The 24,309-nt window shown below is 38.8% G+C and overlaps 1 protein-coding gene across 3 annotated transcripts in view; it reads right to left on the bottom strand.

The window, feature by feature from the left end:
• Positions 1 to 4,483: 4,483 nt before the first annotated feature.
• The window catches only part of LOC126268149 (alpha-1,6-mannosyl-glycoprotein 2-beta-N-acetylglucosaminyltransferase), a 429,035-nt gene continuing 409,209 nt past the window's right edge, over positions 4,484 to 24,309 (bottom strand). For all 3 annotated transcript variants that reach the window (XM_049973686.1, XM_049973688.1, XM_049973687.1), the window contains 2 exons: positions 13,711 to 13,925; positions 4,484 to 6,621 (listed from right to left, as the gene is read on the bottom strand). In XM_049973686.1, the coding sequence (XP_049829643.1) occupies positions 6,405 to 6,621; positions 13,711 to 13,925 (432 nt within the window). In that variant the 3' untranslated portion in view covers positions 4,484 to 6,404. The remainder of the gene's footprint in view (positions 6,622 to 13,710; positions 13,926 to 24,309) is intronic.

The following is a 24,309-nucleotide window of genomic DNA, read 5'->3' as shown; positions in this document are numbered from 1 at the left end:
ATATGATGAACCACTGTGCCTACTTGCAGAATTCGTCACTCAGGGTAAAGTTACACTGAAACACAACCTGCTGGATCTAGTGCAGCACTGCATGAGAGTATACACAACATCTATGTGCCACCAACTACCCATCACACAAAGCCTACAATTTTTATTCACATGGACTTGGAACATATGTTCACACAGTCTGCTGTGCACAGTTGCTGTCAAGCCAGCTATGTATCCCCTCTGCAGCAGCCTGTACCACATACTTGAGCAGACCACCAACACATTTGACATTACCATGTCAGGAAAAGCCACTACAGTGTCTTTAAACAGACTGAAGACTGCATGGACTTTAGCCAATTGCCCAGTGGCATGCCCTGCACCGACACCTCCACAGTCAACAGACACTCGCTTCAAAGTACAACTACATATGAGTGACTTTTTACTAGAAGATATTGATGTCACCCTAAGTGACTCACTGTTAGTCATCTCTGCCAATTTTGCAAAGAGGCATGTAGGCACCAGGCATGTAGGCACCAGCATAGTTTCCAGGTCAATTGAACATGTCACGCCCCTGTCCTCCTCCATCGATACAACAGGTTTAACATCTCACTTCACGAACAATGGAGCACTCATCATCACTGTCCCCGTATACGTCATTCCCACTGTCAACACTGGGAATGAAGCTGCCTCCACCACTGCCTTGCCTGCTCTAATCATCATACCAGGTACGCTGCTCTCCTCCTCCATCACTGATGATGACATTACACCTCCCGATGTGTCGCTGATCATGGACCACCATACTGCCTACACTGCATTGCCATCCCCCTCTCCTCGGCCTTCAGCAGCTCCTCCCACTTCACACTTTGCCTGTACAATGTGCCCACCGGTGCATGTCGCTGATGACATTTCAGCGATTAACGCCTCCACTGTATCGACATCCCACCAGTGCACACAGCTTTTTCCCTTTTGCCACACTACAGGGAGGGGGGGGGGGGGCGGTTCTGAGGGAGCGTAACACTGTGGAGTCACCTGGAACAATATTGCTGCTCTGAGGTAGCTCAGCTAACCTTTCTGATTCTGCAGTTAGTTTGCCGTGATTGATATTTGTGACAACATGCTTTGTATCTCGTATACAATAAAATAGATTTGTATGGAACTGTATGACCCATTAATTGTTATCATACATGACTACTATCCTGAGTACTGTACTTCCTACAAGCTATTCCAAAACTAAAAAATTTGAAAACTATTTGCAGAGAAAATCAGTATTGTATTGCCTCTCTCTGTAAGTGGGAATACAATATATGTTAAATATGAATTAGTCGGAGCCTTACCTATATTTGAAAAGGAAAACAGATAGTAAGTGCATTGCTACAGAAAATCAGTTAGCTGACTTTTTACAAAATCTTTTTGCATTCTATTCTATTCTATTCTAAAACAATAATTTGAAAAATTGTCACAAGGGTTGGAAATGTGTAAAGTTGTAGACTAGTGTTATATATAATACCATTCAATGCCTTTTTGGTATATTCTGGAATACACTACTGGTGGGGCTACCCATTGGTAGAGGTATATACCAGTCGTGGATTCGAACATCTGTTTCTTATCAGTGACGAAGAGAGGAACTGAAAAAGTAGTGCAGTGAGTGAATAAAAACAAACAGTGATGTGTGAATTGTCAAAGTGAAACAGTGACTGAATATAAATCGAAAATGAAGTGTGTAAAGAGTACTTTGTGTATTTGTTAATTTTTGACAACAAAAAATAATACTGCTGATGATATCAACTTTAATATTCAAAAGAGAATTCCCAACGAAGAAAGAATACATAAGTCGATCAATACAATGGTAAATGTTGAAGAAAGAGTGAATGCCTCCATAGAATTTTTAAACACTTTGCAAGTTCCAGGAATGCCAGTACACTGCCTTTGACTTAAAATTGGATCTCTGATCACATTCCTCAGAAATCTCAACTCACCAAACCTATGTAATGGAACAAGGATGACCATCAAACAGCTATTGAATAACATTATCGAAGCTCAACTTGTGACTAGAAAGTATGAAGGACACACACCATTTATCCCCAGAATACCACTGATCTGTACTGAACTGCCATTCCAATTTAAAAGACTGCAATTTATAATCAAATTAACCTACAGTTTTGCAGTTAATGAAGTGCAAGGACTAACTTTAAAATATTGAGGTATCAACCTCAAAGACTCCTGCTTCTCTCACAGTCAGCTATACGTAGCTTGCTCTTGAGTAGTAAATTTGAAAAATTTGTTCATATATATCCTGGATAACAGAATGAAAAATGTTGTTCATAAACAAGTATTTTAAGTAGTTAGAAAAACGTCCTATAATTTTTTTTGCTTCTTATACTGTATCCTTTTATTTCAACTATGACAAAATCTCATATCAGCTCCCTGAGAAAAGCTGCGTACCACTGATAGTTTATTTCGAAATCAAAATTTCTTTCAAGACCGAGATGTGAACATCATAATGGTCAAATGGCAACAGTAAGGCATTTACACCTGTCAAGTTTAAGTAAAAAGGGAAATATACAGTTTCATAGATCCATAAATAACTCTGTTAAAAATACAGGGTATTCGGAAATTCCTGTTACAAACTTCTAGGACTTGTAGAGGGGAATGAGTACATAATATTTTGATTAGGAATGCATGTCTGGAAATATATCATTTCCGTTCTATGATGGTTTCAATTCAGATGTGTAATGCATCCATGTTTTCTTATGGATAGAGAGTTGCTGAGTTGCTCATCCTGGTGTGCAGTAGGGTAGACAGAATGAGGTGCACTATGTCAGACGATCACCTGATGTCACTTAATGTCTGGCTTACTGCCTATTCATCTCCCATATAGTAAACATGATTTGGTGCACATTTTCAGAATACACAGACATGCTACTTGGGTACGATGAAGCACGAGGTAACGGAAGAGCTGCTAGTCATATGTATCACAGATGTTTTGTATAACATAGCACGCCATCACACAAACTTTTTGCCCGAATTATCCAGCAGCTCTTAGGAACTGGTACCTTCTCACTGATGAGGCAGGATTGTGGTGCTCCATGGCAATGCTGCATGCCTGAATATGCAGAACATGTATTGCATCGCATTGAACAGAATCCATCAACAAGTGCACTCTAACAATTACGTGTACAATGTGTGTTAGTCACAGTATTGTCTGGGGTGTTATGCAGGGACCAACAATTATGTCTGTACCACTTACAAGGGGTATGTGCTATGCATCCAGCTGATTTTCGAGAATGCGTTGCCTACAGCGTGTGGTTCCTGCAACATTGCATCAATGCATCCCTTTTTCTACAAGGAGTTCTGTTCATATACGAATCTCAGTTCACTAGGGACTGTGCTCAGAATTCACAAAACAGCCATGTCTGAGCAAACAAAAACCCTCGTGCCACACATGTTCAAGGATTTCAGCACAAGTTTGGTATTAACGTGTAGGCAGGTATTCAAGGCAGTCATGTGACTGGGCAAGCTAACTGGTACTGCGTAATTTATCTTCATACAAAACACATTTGACCCCTTCTTGGAAGCTGTGCCACATTTAGGTCCATCATGAAATGTGGTTTCAACATGATGGTGCACTACCTCACTTCTCACATGCAGTTTGGAGACATGTCATCAGATTATATGGTGAAAGATGGTTAGTCTGAAGTGGTTAAACCATGTGGGCACCACAATTGCTGGATTTAACTCCTGTGGACTACTTCTTGTAGGGTAGTATGCTTTAATTTAGGAGACTCCTGTGAAGACAGAGGAAGATCTGCTGGGACAAGTTCTGGTCACTGTACTAGAAATTGAAGAGACACCAGGTGAGATGGAGACTGCATACCAGAACATACTGTGTGAGTGCAATGTCTGTGAGAACGCTGGTGGTCACCATACAAAGTGGCTGTTGTAATGTGGTGGTACTGTGCTGTACATACAGTAAGCTGGGTCTTTTTTGTTTTGTATTAATGTAAATGTGTAATATTAAATGTTAGTACAAATGTACTTAAGTGATAAATCAGTGTTTCATTATGTTTACTTCTTAATTGTTACCTAACAACTGTACTGCATCATGTCTAATTCAACTCCATAAGCAGAAGTGGATGAGTTAAACAACTGAACTTAAACCAACACAAAACAGAAACAGCACATTTCTGGACATGAGTTCCTACTCAAAGTATTACGTACTCACTCCTCTCTACAAATCTTAGAAGTTTGTAGTGGGAATTTCTAAAACCCTGTATACAAAGGGCACACAGTAGATGAGAAATTATGTAAAGAAGATTGTTCTTAATGACAATAAAAGTTTTCCTTTACAATTGTTCAGACAATTCAAAATCAATAAATGAGTAGAATTCACTAATAACACAACACAGAAATGCAATACAATAACAATGTTTTTGCTATGATTTTACACTGAAAATAGGTTGAAATTTATGTGGCAGAATGCCAAAGAGTAAATTAATCAGTTTGCTCAGAAATTTTATTTGGTTTCCACTGATATAAAAAGGATAGCAGTGTAACATACACAGAACACCAAAATTTCCATGTATGTACATAATGTAATATAACGGTTTCTTTAGCCAGAAAGTTTTATGCTATTATTTACCACTTTATTGTTTCAATCCATCCACAGACTGCTTCATGTTAACAACAACAAAAAACAAAAAAAAAGGTGCTTTTAAATATTCAGATCTATGAAACAAGAGCACTTAAATTTTTATATATATATATATAACAGAAACATATGAACATTATTTTACGTGACTAGATACACAATTGTTATGAATGGAAAAAGACAGGCAATAAAACAAATTCTGGTAAGCAGTTACTGGTAAGACTGATAAATATTGTCAGCAATATACTTCATCAGAAGTAAGCGCATTAACTTTGTGCTTCATTAATTATCTCCTTTGCAATGTCAGAAAACAGAACAGTATGTAAAACAACTTTAATCTATTATAAAGCTTGCAGATACAATAAAACAAAGACAGATGATGAAGAATATTTGCTACACAAACTAACATCCATTAGCACCATTTTAGCTGTACACACATATATATCTTGCCATGATGATTGGTAAGGAAGCATGAATCTGTTTCCAACAAACAGATTTAATTTGGACCCTCCGTGCCTGCAGCTAGATTTATATCTTCTTTAAATGTTCTCCTCTAAAGTATTTTAAGTTTTATGATTAGCACAGAAAATTCTAATCAGAGAATCCTTATGAAGTTTTGCACATATGAGGCATCTGCTCCAATTTCCAACTCCACTCATGGAAATCATTTTATTACTTACAGACAATTGAAACTACAAGTTTACAGTAGAAAATCATTTTTATACAAATATATTAGTACATTTTTTTCAATGTACCACAGTGTTTTACACAAGCTACCTTTAGTTCTTTCAATACCGATGCTTACTGAAATCTTACACGATATCCTTTGTTTCATATAAATTCACTGATTATTACAGATTAATATCTTAAAAATAATTTGAGCATGGTTACATCACTTTGGAAGCAAATATACCTATTTTAAGCTTGCCAAAATGAAAACCAATATTAATTATAAAAGACAGCTACAATATTTTGAAAAGTTTTGGATCACAGAAATGGGTTTTCACCAGGCAGAATATATAACATGTTTTCTATACAAAGCTTTATATAGGATGTGACATAATAATTAGAATATAAAAATAAACCAAGCAGTCAATGATTTGCACTCAATGGACAAGAGCTTTTTTTTTTTTTTTTTTTTTTTTTTTTTTAGAATCTAATGCTAACATCTTTTTGACACACATAGATGCACTTTTATACAAATTGTCACATGATCATTAAAAATATGTGCATTTGTGTTTACATTTACACTGAATAGCCTTAGTTCATGTCTTTACACATGGTTTCAATAAAAATTATATACTTTTAATTAGAACAGTACATAAATCTAGAACCATGTGCCTTTATGTAGCATACCTCATGGAAAACATTCACAAAAAATCATTTTCACAAAAAATAATGCAGATTTTTGTATTGCCAATGTATCACACTGTTACATTGCCTTACACAAAACAGTTCCAATTAGAAGAAATGGTGCTTTGCAGACAGAAAAATCTGCATGAAAGTCTTTTTTTTCAAGCATATTTGTCACTTTTGTTTGATCATGCACATCTGGAAGCATCAAATATAAAATGTGCATAAAGTCTTATACTTCACATCCAAGAAATTCAGCTAGAAGATTTGACTTCAAATAAAGATTTCAGAGCATGGCACTAAAGTGTGAGTCACCACTCCAGTAACTATAGATTAACATTTATTCTCCACATAGAGAGAGTTCTAGCATGAAAAGTATTCTGTCCCTAACCCACAGTTCTGGGACAAATGTGTACTACCTGCCTATTTTTGTCATATTGATGCATAGCTGGTGATCTCTAATATCCCCCCAGCCACCATTACCCTTTCGTAGTTTCTGCTTCTTGTTGCCATTTGTAACTGTCAGAGTCAGATGTGTAGGATACAGATGTTTTGCTGCAAATTTCAGGACATGTTGCACCTTTGAAATTACTGCAGTAGATTCACAGTTGGCTTTCTTGTGATGGACACCACTGTAATTAAAGAGCAATGTTCACAGAATTTGTTGCATAGTTAAATCTTCATTAGTTAAATATAGAAATAAAGTTAGTTTGATGTTATTTTATCAATTTGGTTGCTACTGTTCCCTATCTCATGTTTTGATTTTTAGACTATGAACATAATACTGTTTGCTGCAGTCTCTCATAGTCCAACTGATCACAAAGGAAATGATACCTAAAATGAGTTAAAGAATAGCACAATTCATTAAAAAAGTAATGGTGGTGATTATTCATTCACAATACAGCTTCATTAGGCTCACATGTTTCCCAAACGTTCCTCCTCTAGTATTTCTGTAATGTGCACACAAGTAATTAGCATTAATACACTCACCATTAGTGATAAATCTGACTGCCTTGCAGGTCAGTGAACTACAGAGCTTGGAGTATTATGGTTATGCACCCTCATGTAACATTAAAAATTCCTATATGTGTCATCAAGAAGGTAAGAAAAATTATGCAACAGTTGCATTTGCTGTCTCTCGCATTTGACTCAGTTATAAGAAGATGTGCCTTATATATAATCTTGATACATTTGGTTGATGTGTGTATCAACAAATACGTGATAAATACTGATGACTCACTGTTCAGTTTCATTATCTGTGTGAAATACATCCTGTGGCCCAAAGTCTCTAGACAGCCCAGTGAATGTACTCTATGTGACTTCATGCTATGCATCTGATAGCATAAAAATGCATCTAAAATGAAGCAACAGAGGGTACTAAGCACACCTGCACAGGTCTAGAAGTTCAAGCATTCTATGAGATATTTCACAGACATCCCCAGATACACAGTTAGCCATGCTACTGTGAAATGGGAAAAGCAAAGCAGCTTTAAACTTAATCACTATTCTTGTAGACCTATGAAACTGACTGACTAGAGACATCAAACTTTAAGATGCACTGTGTGAGCCAGTCAGTAGACATCTTCATGAATTACTGCAAAGGATTTGTGTTTCAGCTCAGGGGTAGAGATCAGTGACACAACAATGGGAGATGTCATGGCTCGGTTTTCATGCTTTTATTGCTGTCATAAAGCAGAAATTAAATATGCTATCTACATCTGTACACTGCAAACCATCGTGTGGCTCATGGCAGAGAGAACGTCCCGTATTAGGGTTTCTTCCCTTTCCATTCATGAATGGAGCACCAGAAGAATGATTATTTGGATGTCTCTGTACATACAGTAATGATTCTAATATTATCCACATGATCCCTATGTGAGCAATACATAAGGTGTTGAAGTATACTCCTAGAGTCATTATTTAATGATAGTTCTTGAAACTTTGTTAATAGACTTTTGCAGGATAGTTTACATCTATTTGCTAATTCAGTTCCTTCAGTATCTCTGTGACACTTTCCCATGGATCAGACAAACCTGTGACCATTTGTACTGTCCTTCTCTGTATATGTTCAAAACACCCTGTTAGTCCTATTTGGTGCGGGACGTACACACTTGAGCAATATTCTAGAACTATTTGCATTTCCCCAGTATTCTACCAATAAACTGAAGTCCATCACCTGCTTTACTCACAACTGAGCCTATGTGATCATTCTATTTCATATCCCTATGAAGTGTTACACCCAGGTATTTGTATGAGTTGGACAAGTCCAACAAAGACACATTGATATTATAGTCATAGGATATTACATTTTTTTGTTTTATGAAGTGCACAATTTTACATTTTTAACATTTAAAGCAAGTTCCCAATCTTTGCACCAGTTTGAAATCTTATCAAGATCTGACTGAATAGTTATGCAGCCTATCCAGGCAGTACTTAATCATAGATAACTGCATCATCTGCAGAAAGTCTCAGGTTATTATTAATATTGTGTACAAGATCATCTATATACAACATGAAGAGCAAGGGTCCCAAAATACTTCCCTGGGGCACGCCTGAAGTTACTCCTCTGTGATACATGGACCCCCATCAAGAATAACAAGCTGCGTCCTCCCTATCAAAAAGTCCTTAATCAAATTGCAAATTTCGCTTCATACTGCATACGACCATACTTTTGACAATAAGTGTAAGTGTGACACTGAGTCAAATGCTTTTCGCAAATCAAGAAATACTGCATCTTCCTGTCTTGATCCAAAGATTTAAGTATGTTATGTGAGAAAAGTGCGAGTTGGGGCTCACATGACTGATGTTTCCAGAATCCATGTTGGCTGGCATGTCAGAGCTCATTTTGTTCAAGGTACCTCATTATGTTTGAGCTCAGAATATGTTCCAAGATTCTACAACAAATCAATGTAAGCGATGTTGGACAATAGTTTTGTGGATCACTTCTACTATCCTTCTTATAGATGCATGTCACCTGTGCTTTTTTTCCAAGAACTGAGCACAGTTTTTTTGTACAAGGGATCTACAATAGATTATAGTTAGAAGAGGGGCTAACTCAGATGCAAATTCAGCATCAAATCTGAAGGGATTCCATCAGGCCCCAGAGATTTTTTCAGTTTTAATGATTTCAGGTGTGTGTCTATACCACTGTTATTAAAACGTATTCCGTTCATCTGTTCAGTGGTACAAGGCATAAACTGGGGTAGTTCTCTTGTGTTTTCCTTTGTAAAGGAGCATTTGAAAATGGAATTAAGTATTTCAGCTTTTGCTTTGCTACCCTCAATTTCAGTTCCTATCTCATTTTCTAGGGACAGGACACTAACTTCAGTGCCGCTAATAGCCTTTACATAAGACCAGAATTTCTTTGGGTTTTTTGAAATCATTTAACAATATTCTGCTATGGTAGTCATTGAAGGTATCAGGTATCATTCTCTAGAGAGCCAAACACATTTCATTCAGCATCTCTATAGCTATAGACCAATGCTTTGTTTTATACCTATTATGCAGTGACTGTGCTACGCACGATCCCTCCCATTACAAACTGTCCTACTGGGTATGTATCTATCCAGTGCATAGTCAACTACTCTTTTAAATCTAGGCAGTAATTTCTCTGCATGCTCCTCCCTGTGCTGAAAGTTTCAAATTCCTTATTGAGAAATGACACTAATGATTAAACTACACTCCTGGAAATTGAAATAAGAACACCGTGAATTCATTGTCCCAGGAAGGGGAAACTTTATTGACACGTTCCTGGGGTCAGATACATCACATGATCACACTGACAGAACCACACGCACATAGACACAGGCAACAGAGCATGCACAATGTCGGCACTAGTACAGTGTATATCCACCTTTCGCAGCAATGCAGGCTGCTATTCTCCCACGGAGACGATCGTAGAGATGCTAGATGTAGTCCTGTGGAACGGCTTGCCATGCCATTTCCACCTGGTGCCTCAGTTGGACCAGCGTTCGTGCTGGACGTGCAGACCGCGTGAGACGACGCTTCATCCAGTCCCAAACATGCTCAATGGGGGACAGATCCGGAGATTTTGCTGGCCAGGGTAGTTGACTTACACCTTCTAGAGCACGTTGGGTGGCACGGGATACATGCGGACGTGCATTGTCCTGTTGGAACAGCAAGTTCCCTTGCCGGTCTAGGAATGGTAGAACGATGGGTTCGATGACAGTTTGGATGTACCGTGCACTATTCAGTGTCCCCTCGACGATCACCAGAGGTGTACGGCCAGTGTAGGAGATCGCTCCCCACACTATGATGCCGGGTGTTGGCCCTGTGTGCCTCGGTCGTATGCAGTCCTGATTGTGGCGCTCACCTGCATGGCGCCAAACACGCATACGACCATCATTGGCACCAAGGCAGAAGCGACTCTCATCGCTGAAGACGACACGTCTCCATTCGTCCCTCCATTCACGCCTGTCGCGACACCACTGGAGGCGGGCTGCACGATGTTGGGGCGTGAGCGGAAGACGGCCTAATGGTGTGCAGGACCGTAGCCCAGCTCCATGGAGACGGTTGCGAATGGTCCTCGCCAATACCCCAGGAGGAACAGTGTCCCTAATTTGCTGGGAAGTGGCGGTGTGGTCCCCTACGGCACTGCGTAGGATCCTACGGTCTTGGCGTGCATCCGTGCGTCGCTGCGGTCCGGTCCCAGGTCGACGGGCACGTGCACCTTCCGCCGACCACTGGTGACAACATCGATGTACTGTGGAGACCTCACGCACCACATGTTGAGCAATTCGGCGGTACGTCCACCCGGCCTCCCGCATGCCCACTATACGCCCTCGGTCAAAGTCCGTCAACTGCACATACGGTTCACATCCACGCTGTCGCGGCATGCTACCAGTGTTAAAGACTACGATGGAGCTCCGTATGCCATGGCAAACTGGCTGACACTGACGGCAGCGGTGCACAAATGCTGCGCAGCTAGCGCCATTCGACGGCCAACACCGCGGTTCCTGGTGTGTCCGCTGTGCCGTGCGTGTGATCATTGCTTGTACAGCCCTCTCGCAGTGTCCGGAGCAAGTATGGTGGGTCTGACACACCGGTGTCAATGTGTTCTTTTTTCCATTTCCAGGAGTGTAGTTTACTGAGCAGATATATCTTTCTGTTTTTCTTAGTTGTTCTTTGTAATTTGGTATTCACTGTTGCCAGAGCCATGTCATTGTCACTGATAGCAGTTTTGATGTAGACATCCTAAAAAGGTCATGTCTATTTGCTGCCATTAGATACAATATATTTCCATTGTGAGTGGGGTTTATAACTATCTGTTCTTGGTAGTTTTCAAAGAAGGCATTTAGTAATGTTTTGCAGGATGTCTTATCACGCGCACTACTAACAAAACTGTAATTTTCCCAGTTAATAGTTGGATGATTGAAGTGTCCACCAATGATTACAGTATGATTGGGAAACTTACATACAAGTAAACCGAGTTTATCTCTAAAGTTTTTGGTTGCATCAGGAGACAAGTCTGGTGGGTGATAAAAGGATCCAATTACTATTTTATGTCCACCCTGATACTGAGTCTTGCTCAAACAATCTTACATGCAGCGTCAATTTATACCTCAGTGGATCTAAGTTTCTTGTCTACCATGACAAATACACAACCTCCATTTCCCATTTGCCTGTCCTTTCGATATACACTCAAATTTTCCCCAAAAGTCTCACTGTTATCAATTTCAGATTTCAACCAGCTTTGTGTACCTTGTATTATGTGAGCTTCACTGCTTTTTGGGAGTGCTTTGAACACTGGCACTTTGTTGTGAATGCTTTGGCAGTTAACCATTAAGATTTTAATACTCTCACCTGTGGAAGGCATTTCTTTCAATCTTACACTGATACTTCTGGGTTTCCTACAGCTATCATTATCTGGATTGGATGGAGAGTCAGCTAATCTAAAAAACCCTTATGTGCACCCCACATGCAGTCAGCTGCCCAAGTAGCAGCCCCTGCTGTATAGTGCACATCTAACCCATTTAGAGGGACCCTACAGTTCTCAGCCCTATGCACAAATCAGGAAGTTGCAGCCTATCTTGTCACAGAACCTTTGACATCTCTGGCTCAGTCCTACTCATTGTGTTAAAGTGATTGTTATCCAATGTATACCTAGCTGATGAATTGTGACTGCCACACTTGAAAGTATTTTTTGTTATACTACAATTAAAATTACTCTGTGATGGACGCATTTCAACTGCAGGGGGCAGTGTTGCCATCATGGATCCAGCCATGATTCACAAGACACTGTATGCAACCTTCAAAACAGTGACACAGTGAGTGCACGGCACTGTGGCTGGATGGTGGCTGGCCCCTACCATTTGACTTGCTGGAATATCTAGTACAAAGTAATTTTAATCAAAGTATAGTTAACAAGTTTAAAACTGCAAGCTATTTGGAAGTTTTGGTTACTGTTTGTTCATGTAAACTGGTATAGTTGGGCATCAGGCATCTTCAAGGTGGGATGACAATGACAGTACACAACATATTATGATACCTGCTGGCTTGGCAGTTATTCCATACAGTGGCATCACAGAAAACATATTACGCATAATTATCTGTCAGATTGGTGTGAGACTGTCATTTGCAGCTGTCTGATGAAGTTCCTGTAATGCCACACTGACTGAATATGCAATGTTCCTTTACAGCTACTAATTGTGACAGGAGACATAATATAACTCTCGTCAGAAGAATTACTTTCTGTAATTTAACAGAAAGGTGAAAATATATTCAAGTTTACAGATTTCAGCAGGAGAGAGAGAGAGAGAGAGAGAGAGAGGGAGAGAGAGAGAGAGAGAGAGAGAGAGAGAGAGAGAGAGAGAGAGCACGCACGCATCAGTCCTGCAGTCTTGGCGCTTCTTCCTCCAAGCTTTAGCTTCTGCAGGTGCTTATCAACATTGAGAAGTTTCTTTCACGTTTCTTGATCCTACATTTCTTGGACTGGAACATGGAAGAACAACACAGTTCAATGTGTGACACTAATTCATGTCTAAACCTGTATATGCAGTCCACAGCTCTTGGTCTTTACTCACATCAATGTTTGAGTTTTGTCTTCACTATTTCATGAATTCTTAGCACATAAGTGACTTTAGATGTGGGTAACTGTAGCTCCCACAACAAGATGCATAGTATTACTTGTCACTTATGGATTTCCTGACAACTACAGAAGAACAGTGGCTATCTTTAACACTGTGATTTAGTTGAATTTTAAGGTCCTGTTATGTTAGATATATGCTGTATGTCATATCTCATGCGTAAAAAAAATATACATATACAGAGCAATTCAAAATGAATACAGAGGTTAAAAATAGCTATAACTATTTAAGGCATAGTAATACATCCATGAGAAATACAGAGAATGTAAGTGGAAGTTAAAAAATTAAGTGTTCCATCACTGACAAAATCTTCTCTGCACTATCATGACAGAATGACAATTGCTATATTCTAATGCACAGAATATCTTCTGTAAATGATCTGACACAGTCACTTTCAACGACATGAAGTTTTTCACTTATGCATTACTGTGTGTGTGCTGGCCTTCAGTTCAGTACTATGGATTTGGAGCTTTCTTTTACATTCTGTGTAATTCTTATCAATTTATTGCTATATATGAAATATTTATAGCCATTTATAATCATTATATTCATTTTAAATTGCCTTGTGGGTGCAAAAACGAGATTTTTATATAATGATATGAAAACTGATCATACCATTCTCCAATGTGAAATACACGAGGCCCTTTCATGACCATTGCATACAACTTGTGTGCCATGCAGCCCTGTGAAATATGTTGCAAACTCCAGTCCCAGTTGTAGTCATCGTAGATGCAGAAAAACTCAGCACAACGTCGAATGTCATTCCAAGTTGTGCGGTTGAATGCCATTCCCATATTATGTTTACTGCTCACCCATGGTGTCACCTCAGCCTATGAAAATCCCAAAACATTATGATACATTTAAAAATACAAAGGATATATTTGTACTAACAAGTGACAAACAAAAGGCAAATGACTGGGTATGTTTTGTATATAATTGCTTTCAAGAGTGGAACTCACAAAGTTGTTATGAGAAAAGGAACATATTGTGAAGGTGTCAAGAACACAGTAAGAGAGGAAGTGACACATCTAGACTGAGTAAGGAGGTAAGGAGATGGACAGTAGAAACCCAGTAGTACATAAAGAAAATTATTCTTTAGTTTGTTGAACTACATATGGCGACTCCATCTCATTGCTCGACAATGTGCACAGGTGTGAATGGAAAAGGGGACAACTATATGTAGATATAGTAGTAACCCACTTGGAGAACAGACAAAGGGCTGTTAAAATTGTGCAATTTGGAGTCAGAAAAATGTTACTTTCTAGAGGCATTAGATTCTGAAATTAACTATAAATTAATTTACTGCCTTGTAATTATATTGTTTACCTGTGTTGGTAACTCTGCTTCTGTCGTGTTGTTTTCATTTCTTTCTGAGTCCATTCTTCATGAGAGAATGAGAGGGTGGGCAGAGGACGATGACTTAAATCCACACTCTGTGGGTGGTGTGTCAGTAAACGATTTTGCAATGCAGTGTTTTTATTTTTCCTCAGGAAGAACTTTGTGAATAAAAAAAGGAATGAAGATAGTGAAACCTGGTAATGGCAAATTGACAGTTAAAATGGGTCAGTAACTTTAATGTTGTCATTCAACAGGTTTGTTACCATCACCAGTTTTATGAGTTGGTCTGGGATTTAACTAAGGACTTCGATATCCCATCTGGTAATCACGAATAGTAATCCACTACCTGACTTAATAATGATGGTGATAGTTTCTTCCTTCACCTTTGTGCAGACTGAATACCTCCTGATTAAAAGCCATTACAGCAGCATGTGATAGCTACATAGCTTAGGACATTGTAGTATTAATATTGCAAAATTATTAATTTTGAAATTATTGTAATACATTTCAGGATCTTCATGTAAATTGGTTAATAGGCAGCACCATTTCTTTATCAACTTCTGTGCAATTGCAGACATATGAACATATGACTTTTGAAATTTAAAAAGTCCCATTCACTGCTTAATTCGTAGTCTGAAGCACAAAGATAAACATGATGCTGCCCACAGATGGCAACAAAATGCCAGGAGAAAGAATTCCTACTGTTCAACCACAGCCTCTTAGCGCGAAAGTTTTAATTAATGAAGATGCTGCCTGTGAAAGCCTACACATTATGATTAAACATTTACAAGTTTTTGTGTGACCTTTTCTTGATTTGCTCTTATTATGGCACAGAAAAGTCAGCTCAGTATGACTCCAGTAATTCATAAAAAGGGGAAGAAAAACCCCAACTGATGTTATCAGTGTATATTGGAATAAATGCTAACAGTCTCTTGAATGCCTCTAGTAAATGCTACATGGTCACTTTTTGATGTAGACTGCAGTCTATATGTAAAATGAGAGCAGTTAGATTCAGGATGTAAAGTAGTTTATACCATATGTTTCCCTCATCCTTTAATCATGACACCCACACGTTTTTTACAGAAACAAAACAGAATTTTTTAAAGGAATCACTTCATTTACTAAGCACTTAAATTCTTCATTTGTCTAGTCACGATGTGTATAGTTACTTAAGGAATTTTAAATTTGTCCCTCTAATTAATAAAATTTGTATTTATTTTTCCATACATATTCTTTTTTATTGTGTTAAAAATAAGGTTAGTGGTTCAGAATCAAAAATATTTTTAATTTTGATCTGGCTGTAGATCATGAGCTGCAGGTGAGATTGAAAACAGGCCAGACAGACCAGAGAAAATGGCAGTAATAGCTGAGAAATGTGCATGCAAACCACGCTTCTGGTAGTAAGTCAAAAAAGTTGAAAATGCAGTACATCAAAACACACTTCAGTAGCTTATAAAAGATGCTGTTTTTATACATACTATAAAAACAATATTGTAAATATGTTTGATTTGACACTACTGATGATTTTTTAAATCAATAAAACAAAATACATATGGTAAAATAAAAACACTTTTTGGCAGTAATATAGATGTATTTTTGCAGTCAGTCACTTCTAATCAGTTTACAATTAAGATGTTAAATTTACTAGAGCATTTTCACAACCGTTTGAATATCTCATATTTTATTCTAGCCTTTTTAGCATTTCTAAGAAGTTGTGGTAGTTGCTAGTGGAAACTGAATTTTACGTCACCTACACTGGATTTTAGTATGATAAAAAACATTTTAGTAGACCTGTTGTTGAAATAGATGTATATATTTTTGTTGTTTAAGTGTTATAGAATTCTGAAATTGTCATTATAATGGTTACAATAAGTTTATTTCTTTTTCAGTTGTACAGTAACAAGGTTTAAACAACAACAAACTCAAAATTTTATTACAAATACTGGAGCTATGTAATAATCACTCAAGCACTTTTCTTATATCTGATGAAAGCAGTAGCAGTAATATTGGAGCTTGAAAGCATGATTACAATCAGTGATATCCAGTTTAGCACAGCTATCTACTGCTGTCATTAGTATTATTTAAGCACAAAATTAAAGTCACCAAGATAGCAAATATAGTAGGCTTTAAGAGGCTTAATAGTTAAATTCAGATTCTTAGCAGAAGCACTTACTGCTTGCACATTTATGAGTATATAAATGCTAATTAACTATTATGTAGTTATGCAATAAATGCTCATTATGTGTTAAATAGTTACACAAACCTAATAAACAATTACTAGTATGCTGTTGCCGGTAATACGTCTGAGCCAGTGTGACTTGCTTCTGCTAAAGCACTTATCATATTGTAGGACCTGGGATGATACAACAAGACAGTCTTGGCAGATACTGAGACTTATATGAATGTGTGGTGTCTGTTTTTTCAGAATAGTGTCTGTTCTTTCGGACATGTCACTTTAGATCTGCAGCTGTAATACATATTTTGTAAATTGAGGAAAGGAAAGGAAAGGGAAAAGGAAAGGGAAAGGGGAAGGGAAAGGGGAAAGGGAAAGGGGGGAAAGGGAGAAAGGGGGAAAGGGGGGAAAGAGGGGAAAGGGGGAAAGGAGGGAAAGGGGGAAAAGGAAAAGGAGCTAACGATATCAGCTGCATAGGGACTTTGTGCACAATCAACAGTTGTAAGTGTAATTGTGTGCTAGACTGGGACTTGGACCTGATATCTCCTGCTTAGTAGGCAGGACATACCTGAAAGAACAGACACCACAAATTCTTATAATTAATTTGCTTTGATGGGCAATGAATCCACTACCTTCAGTGCTGATGCACATTTTTGTTTGATCTCCAGCAGGAATCTAAAACTAGTGAGCATGGAGGACATTGACGAGGACTGCAGATAGGTGGCAGTAGGTGGGAAAGTGAGTTGAACAGGGAGCATGCCAAGATAGTCTGTGCATTTGCGATAAACACTGCGTCTGGGTAGTGCAGTGTTTAAAGCAACTGCCTTTTAAGTGGTGGTTCCCAGCTTTGAGTCCCAGAAAGAAAAGACTTTATCTTCCTTCTTGGAGTGGGAAGCACTGTTAAAATTTGCAGCATTTGTACAAGATCTGAGTGTAGTTTGCTACCTACAGAAGTGGAATTTCTAAATGACAGCCTTCATTTCCCACTTGTTCCTTGGCCTCAGTTTGTCAGTGTCCATTCATGTATCAGACAGCTGAACACACTACCAAACATGATATCCTTCACCAAGAAACAAGTGAACCACCCTGTTGCTGAGCATGCTACCAAACGTGATCTCCTTCATTTCAATGACAGCTTTGCAGCCCATGCCATATGGATCCTACTCACCAACACCGGTTTTTCTGAAATGCGCAGGTGAGAACTTTCACTGCAATACATCCTACGTTCCCATACCCCTCCTGGCCTCAACCTTCATTAGTCACTGCTCTCACCCACCCAGCCCCTTCCATGTTCCCATTCCAGCACTACACAGCCATCAATCCACCATCACATCCAGTCTTTTTATTTCTTTCCTTTTCTGCTACCTTCTCCCCCATCACCCCCCTTCTCTCCTCTCTCCTGCCCTCTGTCTAACTTGCAGCACTTCACTGTCTGCCACCACCACCACCACCATACTATTCTTCCCTCTCCCTCCCCAGCCTCCTCCTCACCCCCACCCAGTCACCACTCCCATCATGCACTGGTCCACCCAGTCGCCATTCCCAACATGCACTGGTGCTGCTGCTCACAATGTGGTTTCAGTTGCATGTGTGTGAGTTAGATTTGTATAAGAGAGAGAGAGAGAGAGAGAGAGAGAGAGAGAGAGAGAGAGAGAGAGAGAGAGAGAGAGAGAGAGAGAGAGCACTTGAATTGTGAGAGTCTTTTTGTTGTGCCTATCTGTTACTCAGCATCTCCACTATACGGTAAGTAGCAACTTTCGTTTTCATAGTATTGTTACATTCCATCCTGGATTTTTCATTGTTTGATTAAATATAAAATCATTAGAACAGTTAGGACAAGGAATCATAGCCTTTGTCACCAGAAGCAATATAGATACAGTACTTGTGACAGATGTTTAGTTGGTATTAGATACAGACAGTAGTACAAAATTTTGTTCTATATGACATCCATGTTTGAAAATAAATGTAAACAGTGCAGAAAGAATATAACAAATCTACTCAAGTCAGTGTACAAAGAAGATCCCTGACATTATTGTGGGCTGTGCTCAGCAGCTTTGCATGCCTACCTCAACCAATCATGTAACGTGATTTTGTAAGTGTCTCTGTGGCAACATTTAATTGTTGTCACAGCTATATGAACAACTATATTTTTGCATTCAGCCATTAGCACCACACAGCTGAAAGCGAGCAACAGCACTACTAACTGTCACGGACCATCTTATGCCGACTCAACTGCAGGTGTCATCACTGCTCATTCACTGTAACTTTTATGTGATTTAATGGATTCTGAGCTTTATCTGTATAAAGTCTATACTAATGAACAGTATATTGCTCAGTTGATTTATAATGTCTCTTGCAACACTTGTATCAGCCTACAAGCTTTCTGAATGAATGGAAAAACCTGATTTTTGTATTGCCCTGTGAACCACTCCCGCACAGCATTCTTGAAATTAGCACAAATTGTTAAGCACTTTAACTGTGTTTGATTCTAGATTATGATCATTTCTCTAACAATAGGAAGGTATAGCAGATTATATTACACAGCAAGGTCAATATACACAAAAGATAGTTATGTAAACAATGAAACATATTGCAAAAACAAAAAAGAAATCAAAGGAAAAGAAAATCTCAAATGAAACAAAGCAGCTGTTAAAGAGAAGGTGACAGTTTCAAGGAAAGATAAAAGGAACATGATACTATGGCAAATCAAACAAAACTATTCAGAAATATTTTGAAGAAAAAGAAAGAAAGAAAGCAAAATGAAAATTTGATAACAGGAACAGTTTGAACACCACTGATGCTGCACTGGAGTGCTTTTACACTGATGAAGTCAATGAGGCAATGGTAAGCAGGCTGATCTAGAGTAGATGAAGATCCAGGAAGTTGTGGTCAGCAGTGGGCAACAGGATGCTGGTGGCGGTGCAGGGGGAAGGGGGAGGGGAAGTGATCGTGGCCTCTGGAAAAACCAGAATAGTATACTGAAGATTAAATTAGTAATTTAAACCAAAATGTTGAATGATGGAATTAGAGACTGGAGCTTTATTTTTATTTTATTTTGGAGCAAATGAGCCATTTAGGACCGTACAAAGAAATGAAAAACCTTGGTTGGCCTTACTCTGTAATAATATTTATTTTCATCTTTTGTTGTGATTTGTCTACACAATTGTAAACTTTCTGTCTGAAGCACACTGAAGCTTTACACTTGGTTTACAAAAAGTATGCCAGGCCATTTTTACTTTTGTTCCCTTCCTTTTCTGACTATGTAACTATTTTCTTAAACTGTTCTAAATACAAAAGTTCATCACTTCAAGAGTTCACCATTAACTTGTACTACATTATTTTCAATCTGTTGACTATACAGTACTATAGTCTTATTAACTGATTAATCTCATTAATTGATTTTCAGCCCTACTTTTCAAACTTGCCATATTAAGTTCTTCCTTGGTCATTGAATTTTATTTTCACTATAAGAAAACCAGAATGTACAGTAAGATGTATTCTGTCTTCATTTTCTCAAATTAAAAATCTGAAGTCTTCCTCCTGGACTGCTAGAAATAATTTTAATGTGCTCCTAGCATGAACTTCCCAGTATTCTGATAAATTTTGACGGACACTGTAACATTGGTGTCTATAATCTTCAGTATACTAACAGTTGAATTAATGCTTGTTTCTCTGGAGCAGTTAGGAAATATTTGTTGGGAACTAAGTCATAAGCTTCCTTAAACACAAAGAATCCCAGACAAAGTTAAAATTCAGACTTAACTGCTTTATTCTATAATGTGGTTCACAATTTACAATAGTTCCACTGTACTTTAACAACTTCTTACATCAACTTGTTTCCTTGCTTGATTAGAATCAATTTTTTCATCTACACCTCAATAAAAATTTTAGTCTATTTTGTACATTATGGAGAAGGACTGACAGGTCTATTGATCTTAATGTTGTGTTAATTTCCTTTTTTGTGAAGGACAATATTAACAACATAATCCCAATTTTGGGAAATTAGTTTCCTCTGAAGACATCCAACAAATAATTTTGCAAGTTATTTTTGTGTGACTTATCTCCAGTTTTAATACTTCAGACTGAAACACCATCACTTCATCCAGATGCCTTTTCTTTCTTCTTACACTATGCACCTTATCTGGCATAGTTCTAGCTTATTATTATTTCCATTACTAACCATATTTGTCTCTGTTTCATCTCTAAAATGACACAAACATTTAAAGATTTCTTTGACTGCTTATAAAGTTTTCACTTTGTTGTTAGTTACTTTGTGATGAGCTGTTTGGAATTTTATGATGGCCATCCAACATTAAGTTTCTGTAACCCATTCTCATCAGGTCTCTTATGCATATTTCTATGGGATCACATACACTTCTCCTATCATTATGCTGTCTTTCATACCAAAGAGGAACAAGTCTTATGTTCTTGAACTGTTTTCATATAATCATCATCACAGGACTCAATGCATTCCATCAATCCTCCCACATGTTACTCTTCCCTTATCGTGTCTCAGGACCTTTTCAAGCTGGTGATACAACATGTGGCTGCAGGGTCCTCTCATACTACATGCAGGGTTTTAACCATTCCTCTTATGCACATGATACATGGGCCACAATCTGGACTTTGCCAGGCCTCAGGGTGTGCACTCCTGGAAGTTTAGATGCAAACCTGAGCCATGTTGGCTACTGTCTCCATTGTTGCCTTTATCAGCCAGACTGATCCTCTATAATGTCAGTGTCTTGTCTCCATTGTCACCCTTGGCAGCCAAGTTGACAACACGTAACACCTCTCTTTTTCAGGTTTGCTCCTATGAGCCTTCCCATGAGTCTTTGTCTGTTCCAGTCCCACTGGTCATGGGCATGTCTTAACCGCCTGCCTTTGGTAAATGCTCCCTGGGTCTAGACCTCAGTCATCAGAAGCACCCTGTCTAGGGACCATTTCCCTGACCCCAAGATGCCTCCTTCCTTCACATGTCACATCATCTCCAAGATCGCTCCACCATCTCTCTCTTCATAAGGGATAGATGATGTATCTCAAAGCTGTCACATGCGATATAGCCACCAACCATAAAGTCGTATGCCATTGGTTGCTGAAGCTTCAGCCCACTAATAACACCACCACTGTAAATAAACAGTCTGACATCAACACAAACACGATGGGTTGTTTTCAAGCAAATATCTGGCAGCTGCCATCACAATACTACCTCGCTGCTGTGAGTTATGTGCTTCTGGTGCACTGAGCTGGTAACCTTTCACCAGGCAAGAATTTAGGTCATTGCCTGATTAATTTTTATTTTTTATTTTTCCAATTCATTTTGAGGTCAGTGCTTTTGCTTCACTACTGGTTTCAGTATTCAACTATTCAGTAGTCAGCTATATTTTTCATTCTCTTGGTTGTAAAATTTTAATCTGCTTTTTATAAAATCACAGTGAATGTCTGTATGCTGGAACTTTATTATTATTAGTATTATCATTATTATTATTTGAAAGTTCCCGACAGGCAGAATAAAACTATGTGCTGCACTGGAGCTCAAACCTGAGGCCTTTAACTTTCAGTGGCAAGTGCTCTCCCCTTCTTTCAGGAGTGCTAGTTCTGTGTGGAGAACTTATGTGAAGTTCTAAAGGTAGGAGGCGAGGTACTGGTGGAAGTAAAGCTGTGAGCGCAGATCATGGGTGGTGCTTGGATATCTCAGTTGGTAGACCATTTACCCACAAAAGCAAAGGTCACAGGTTCGAGTCCCGGTCTGGTGCACAGTTTTACTCTGCCACAGAGCTTCAAATCAGCACACACTCCACTGCTGACTGAAAATTCACTCTGGATTATTATTATTATCATTGTAGAAGTAGTAAAAAGATAATATGTTTTTTTCTGAATGATGTGATTTTCAGTTTAAGCTGTATTTTATTCCATTATTGCAATTTGGCCCTTGTGATATTTTTGGCATCTACAAAGACAAATTCTTAAATAGCAGCTTTCTTTTGTAACATGTGGTACATTTTAAAGTATTTTGCACTGTATATCAGTGCACATTTGTACAATGTCGTTGGATTTCAGTTCACAAGCAGAGATTTACCCCACTAACAACATAGTAGTGAGCTTACATTTAGCCTATCATTGAATTTCTGTTTTGTAGTTGCCAGAGTGGGAGCATTTGAAGGGGAGGAATATTTCTTAGTATACATAAATTTATGCAAAATATGTTTACCAAGCTGAAATGTGATAACAGTAGCACTTAGAAGCACAGAATAAGGCATTATTTAGTTCATGTCAACACCTTGACTAAATTTTTTAAACATTTCTAGTGAACTTTTCTATTTTTATGAGAACAATTATCTTTCACCTACTTCCTACACTGAATCACAATTGTGACATCAGTTTTACAGTATATATATATATATATATATATATATATATATATATATATATATATATATATATTCGACCATTACATCAACAACCTGAAAACAGCTTTCGCATCCCGCAACTACCCTCCCAACCTGGTACAGAAGCAGATAACCAGAGCCACTTCCTCATCCCCTCAAACCCAGAACCTCTCACAGAAGAACCCCAAAAGTGCCCCACTTGTAACAGAATACTTCCCGGGACTGGATCAGACCTTGAATGTGGCTCTCCAGCAGGGATACGACTTCCTAAAATCCTGCCCCGAAATGAGATCCATCCTTCATGAAATCCTCCCCACTCCACCAAGAGTGACTTTCCGCCGTCCACCTAACCTTCGTAACCTCTTGGTTCATCCCTATGAAATCCCCAAACCACCTCCCCTACCCTCTGGCTCCTACCCTTGCAACCGCCCCCGGTGTAAAACCTGTCCTATGCACCCTCCCACCACCACCTACTCCAGTCCTGTAACCCGGAAGGTGTACACAATCAAAGGGAGAGCCACATGTGAAAGCACCCATGTGATCTACCAACTGACCTGCCTGCACTGTGATGCTTTCTATGTGGGAATGACCAGCAACAAACTGTCCATTCGCATGAATGGACACAGGCAGACAGTGTTTGTTGGTAATGAGGATCACCCTGTGGCTAAACATGCCTTGATGCACGGCCAGCACATCTTGGCACAGTGTTACACCGTCCGAGTTATCTGGATACTTCCCACCAACACCAACCTATCCGAACTCCGGAGATGGGAACTCGCCCTTCAGTATATCCTCTCTTCTCGATATCCGCCAGGCCTCAACCTCCGCTAATTTCAAGTTGCCGCCGCTCATACCTCACCTGTCTTTCAACAACTTCTTTGCCTCTGTACTTCCGCCTCGACTGACATCTCTGCCCTTAACTCTTTGCCTTTAAATATGTCTGCTTGTGTCTGTGTATGTGCGGATGGATATGTGTGTGTGTGTGCCAGTGTACACCTGTCCTTTTTTTCCCCTAAGGGAAGTCTTTCCGCTCCCGGGATTGGAATGACTCCTTACCCTCTCCCTTAAAACCCACACCCTTTCATTTTTCCCTCTCCTTCCTTCCTTCCTGACGAAGCAACTGCCAGTTGCGAAAGCTCGTAATTTTGTGTGTGTGTTTGTGTGTTTTGTTCATGTGCCTGTCTGCCGGCGCTTTCCCGCTTGGTAAGTCTTGGAATCTTTATTTTTAATATATTTTTCCCATGTGGAAGTTTCTTTCTGTTTTAAATATATATATTAAAAACAAAGATTCCAAGACTTACCGAGCGGGAAAGCGCT

The sequence above is a fragment of the Schistocerca gregaria genome, chromosome 4 (genome assembly GCF_023897955.1).
Source record: "Schistocerca gregaria isolate iqSchGreg1 chromosome 4, iqSchGreg1.2, whole genome shotgun sequence".
NCBI lineage: Eukaryota > Metazoa > Arthropoda > Insecta > Orthoptera > Acrididae > Schistocerca > Schistocerca gregaria.
Note: the sequence above shows the minus strand (reverse complement) of the source record. Positions and strands in the feature narration are given on the sequence as shown.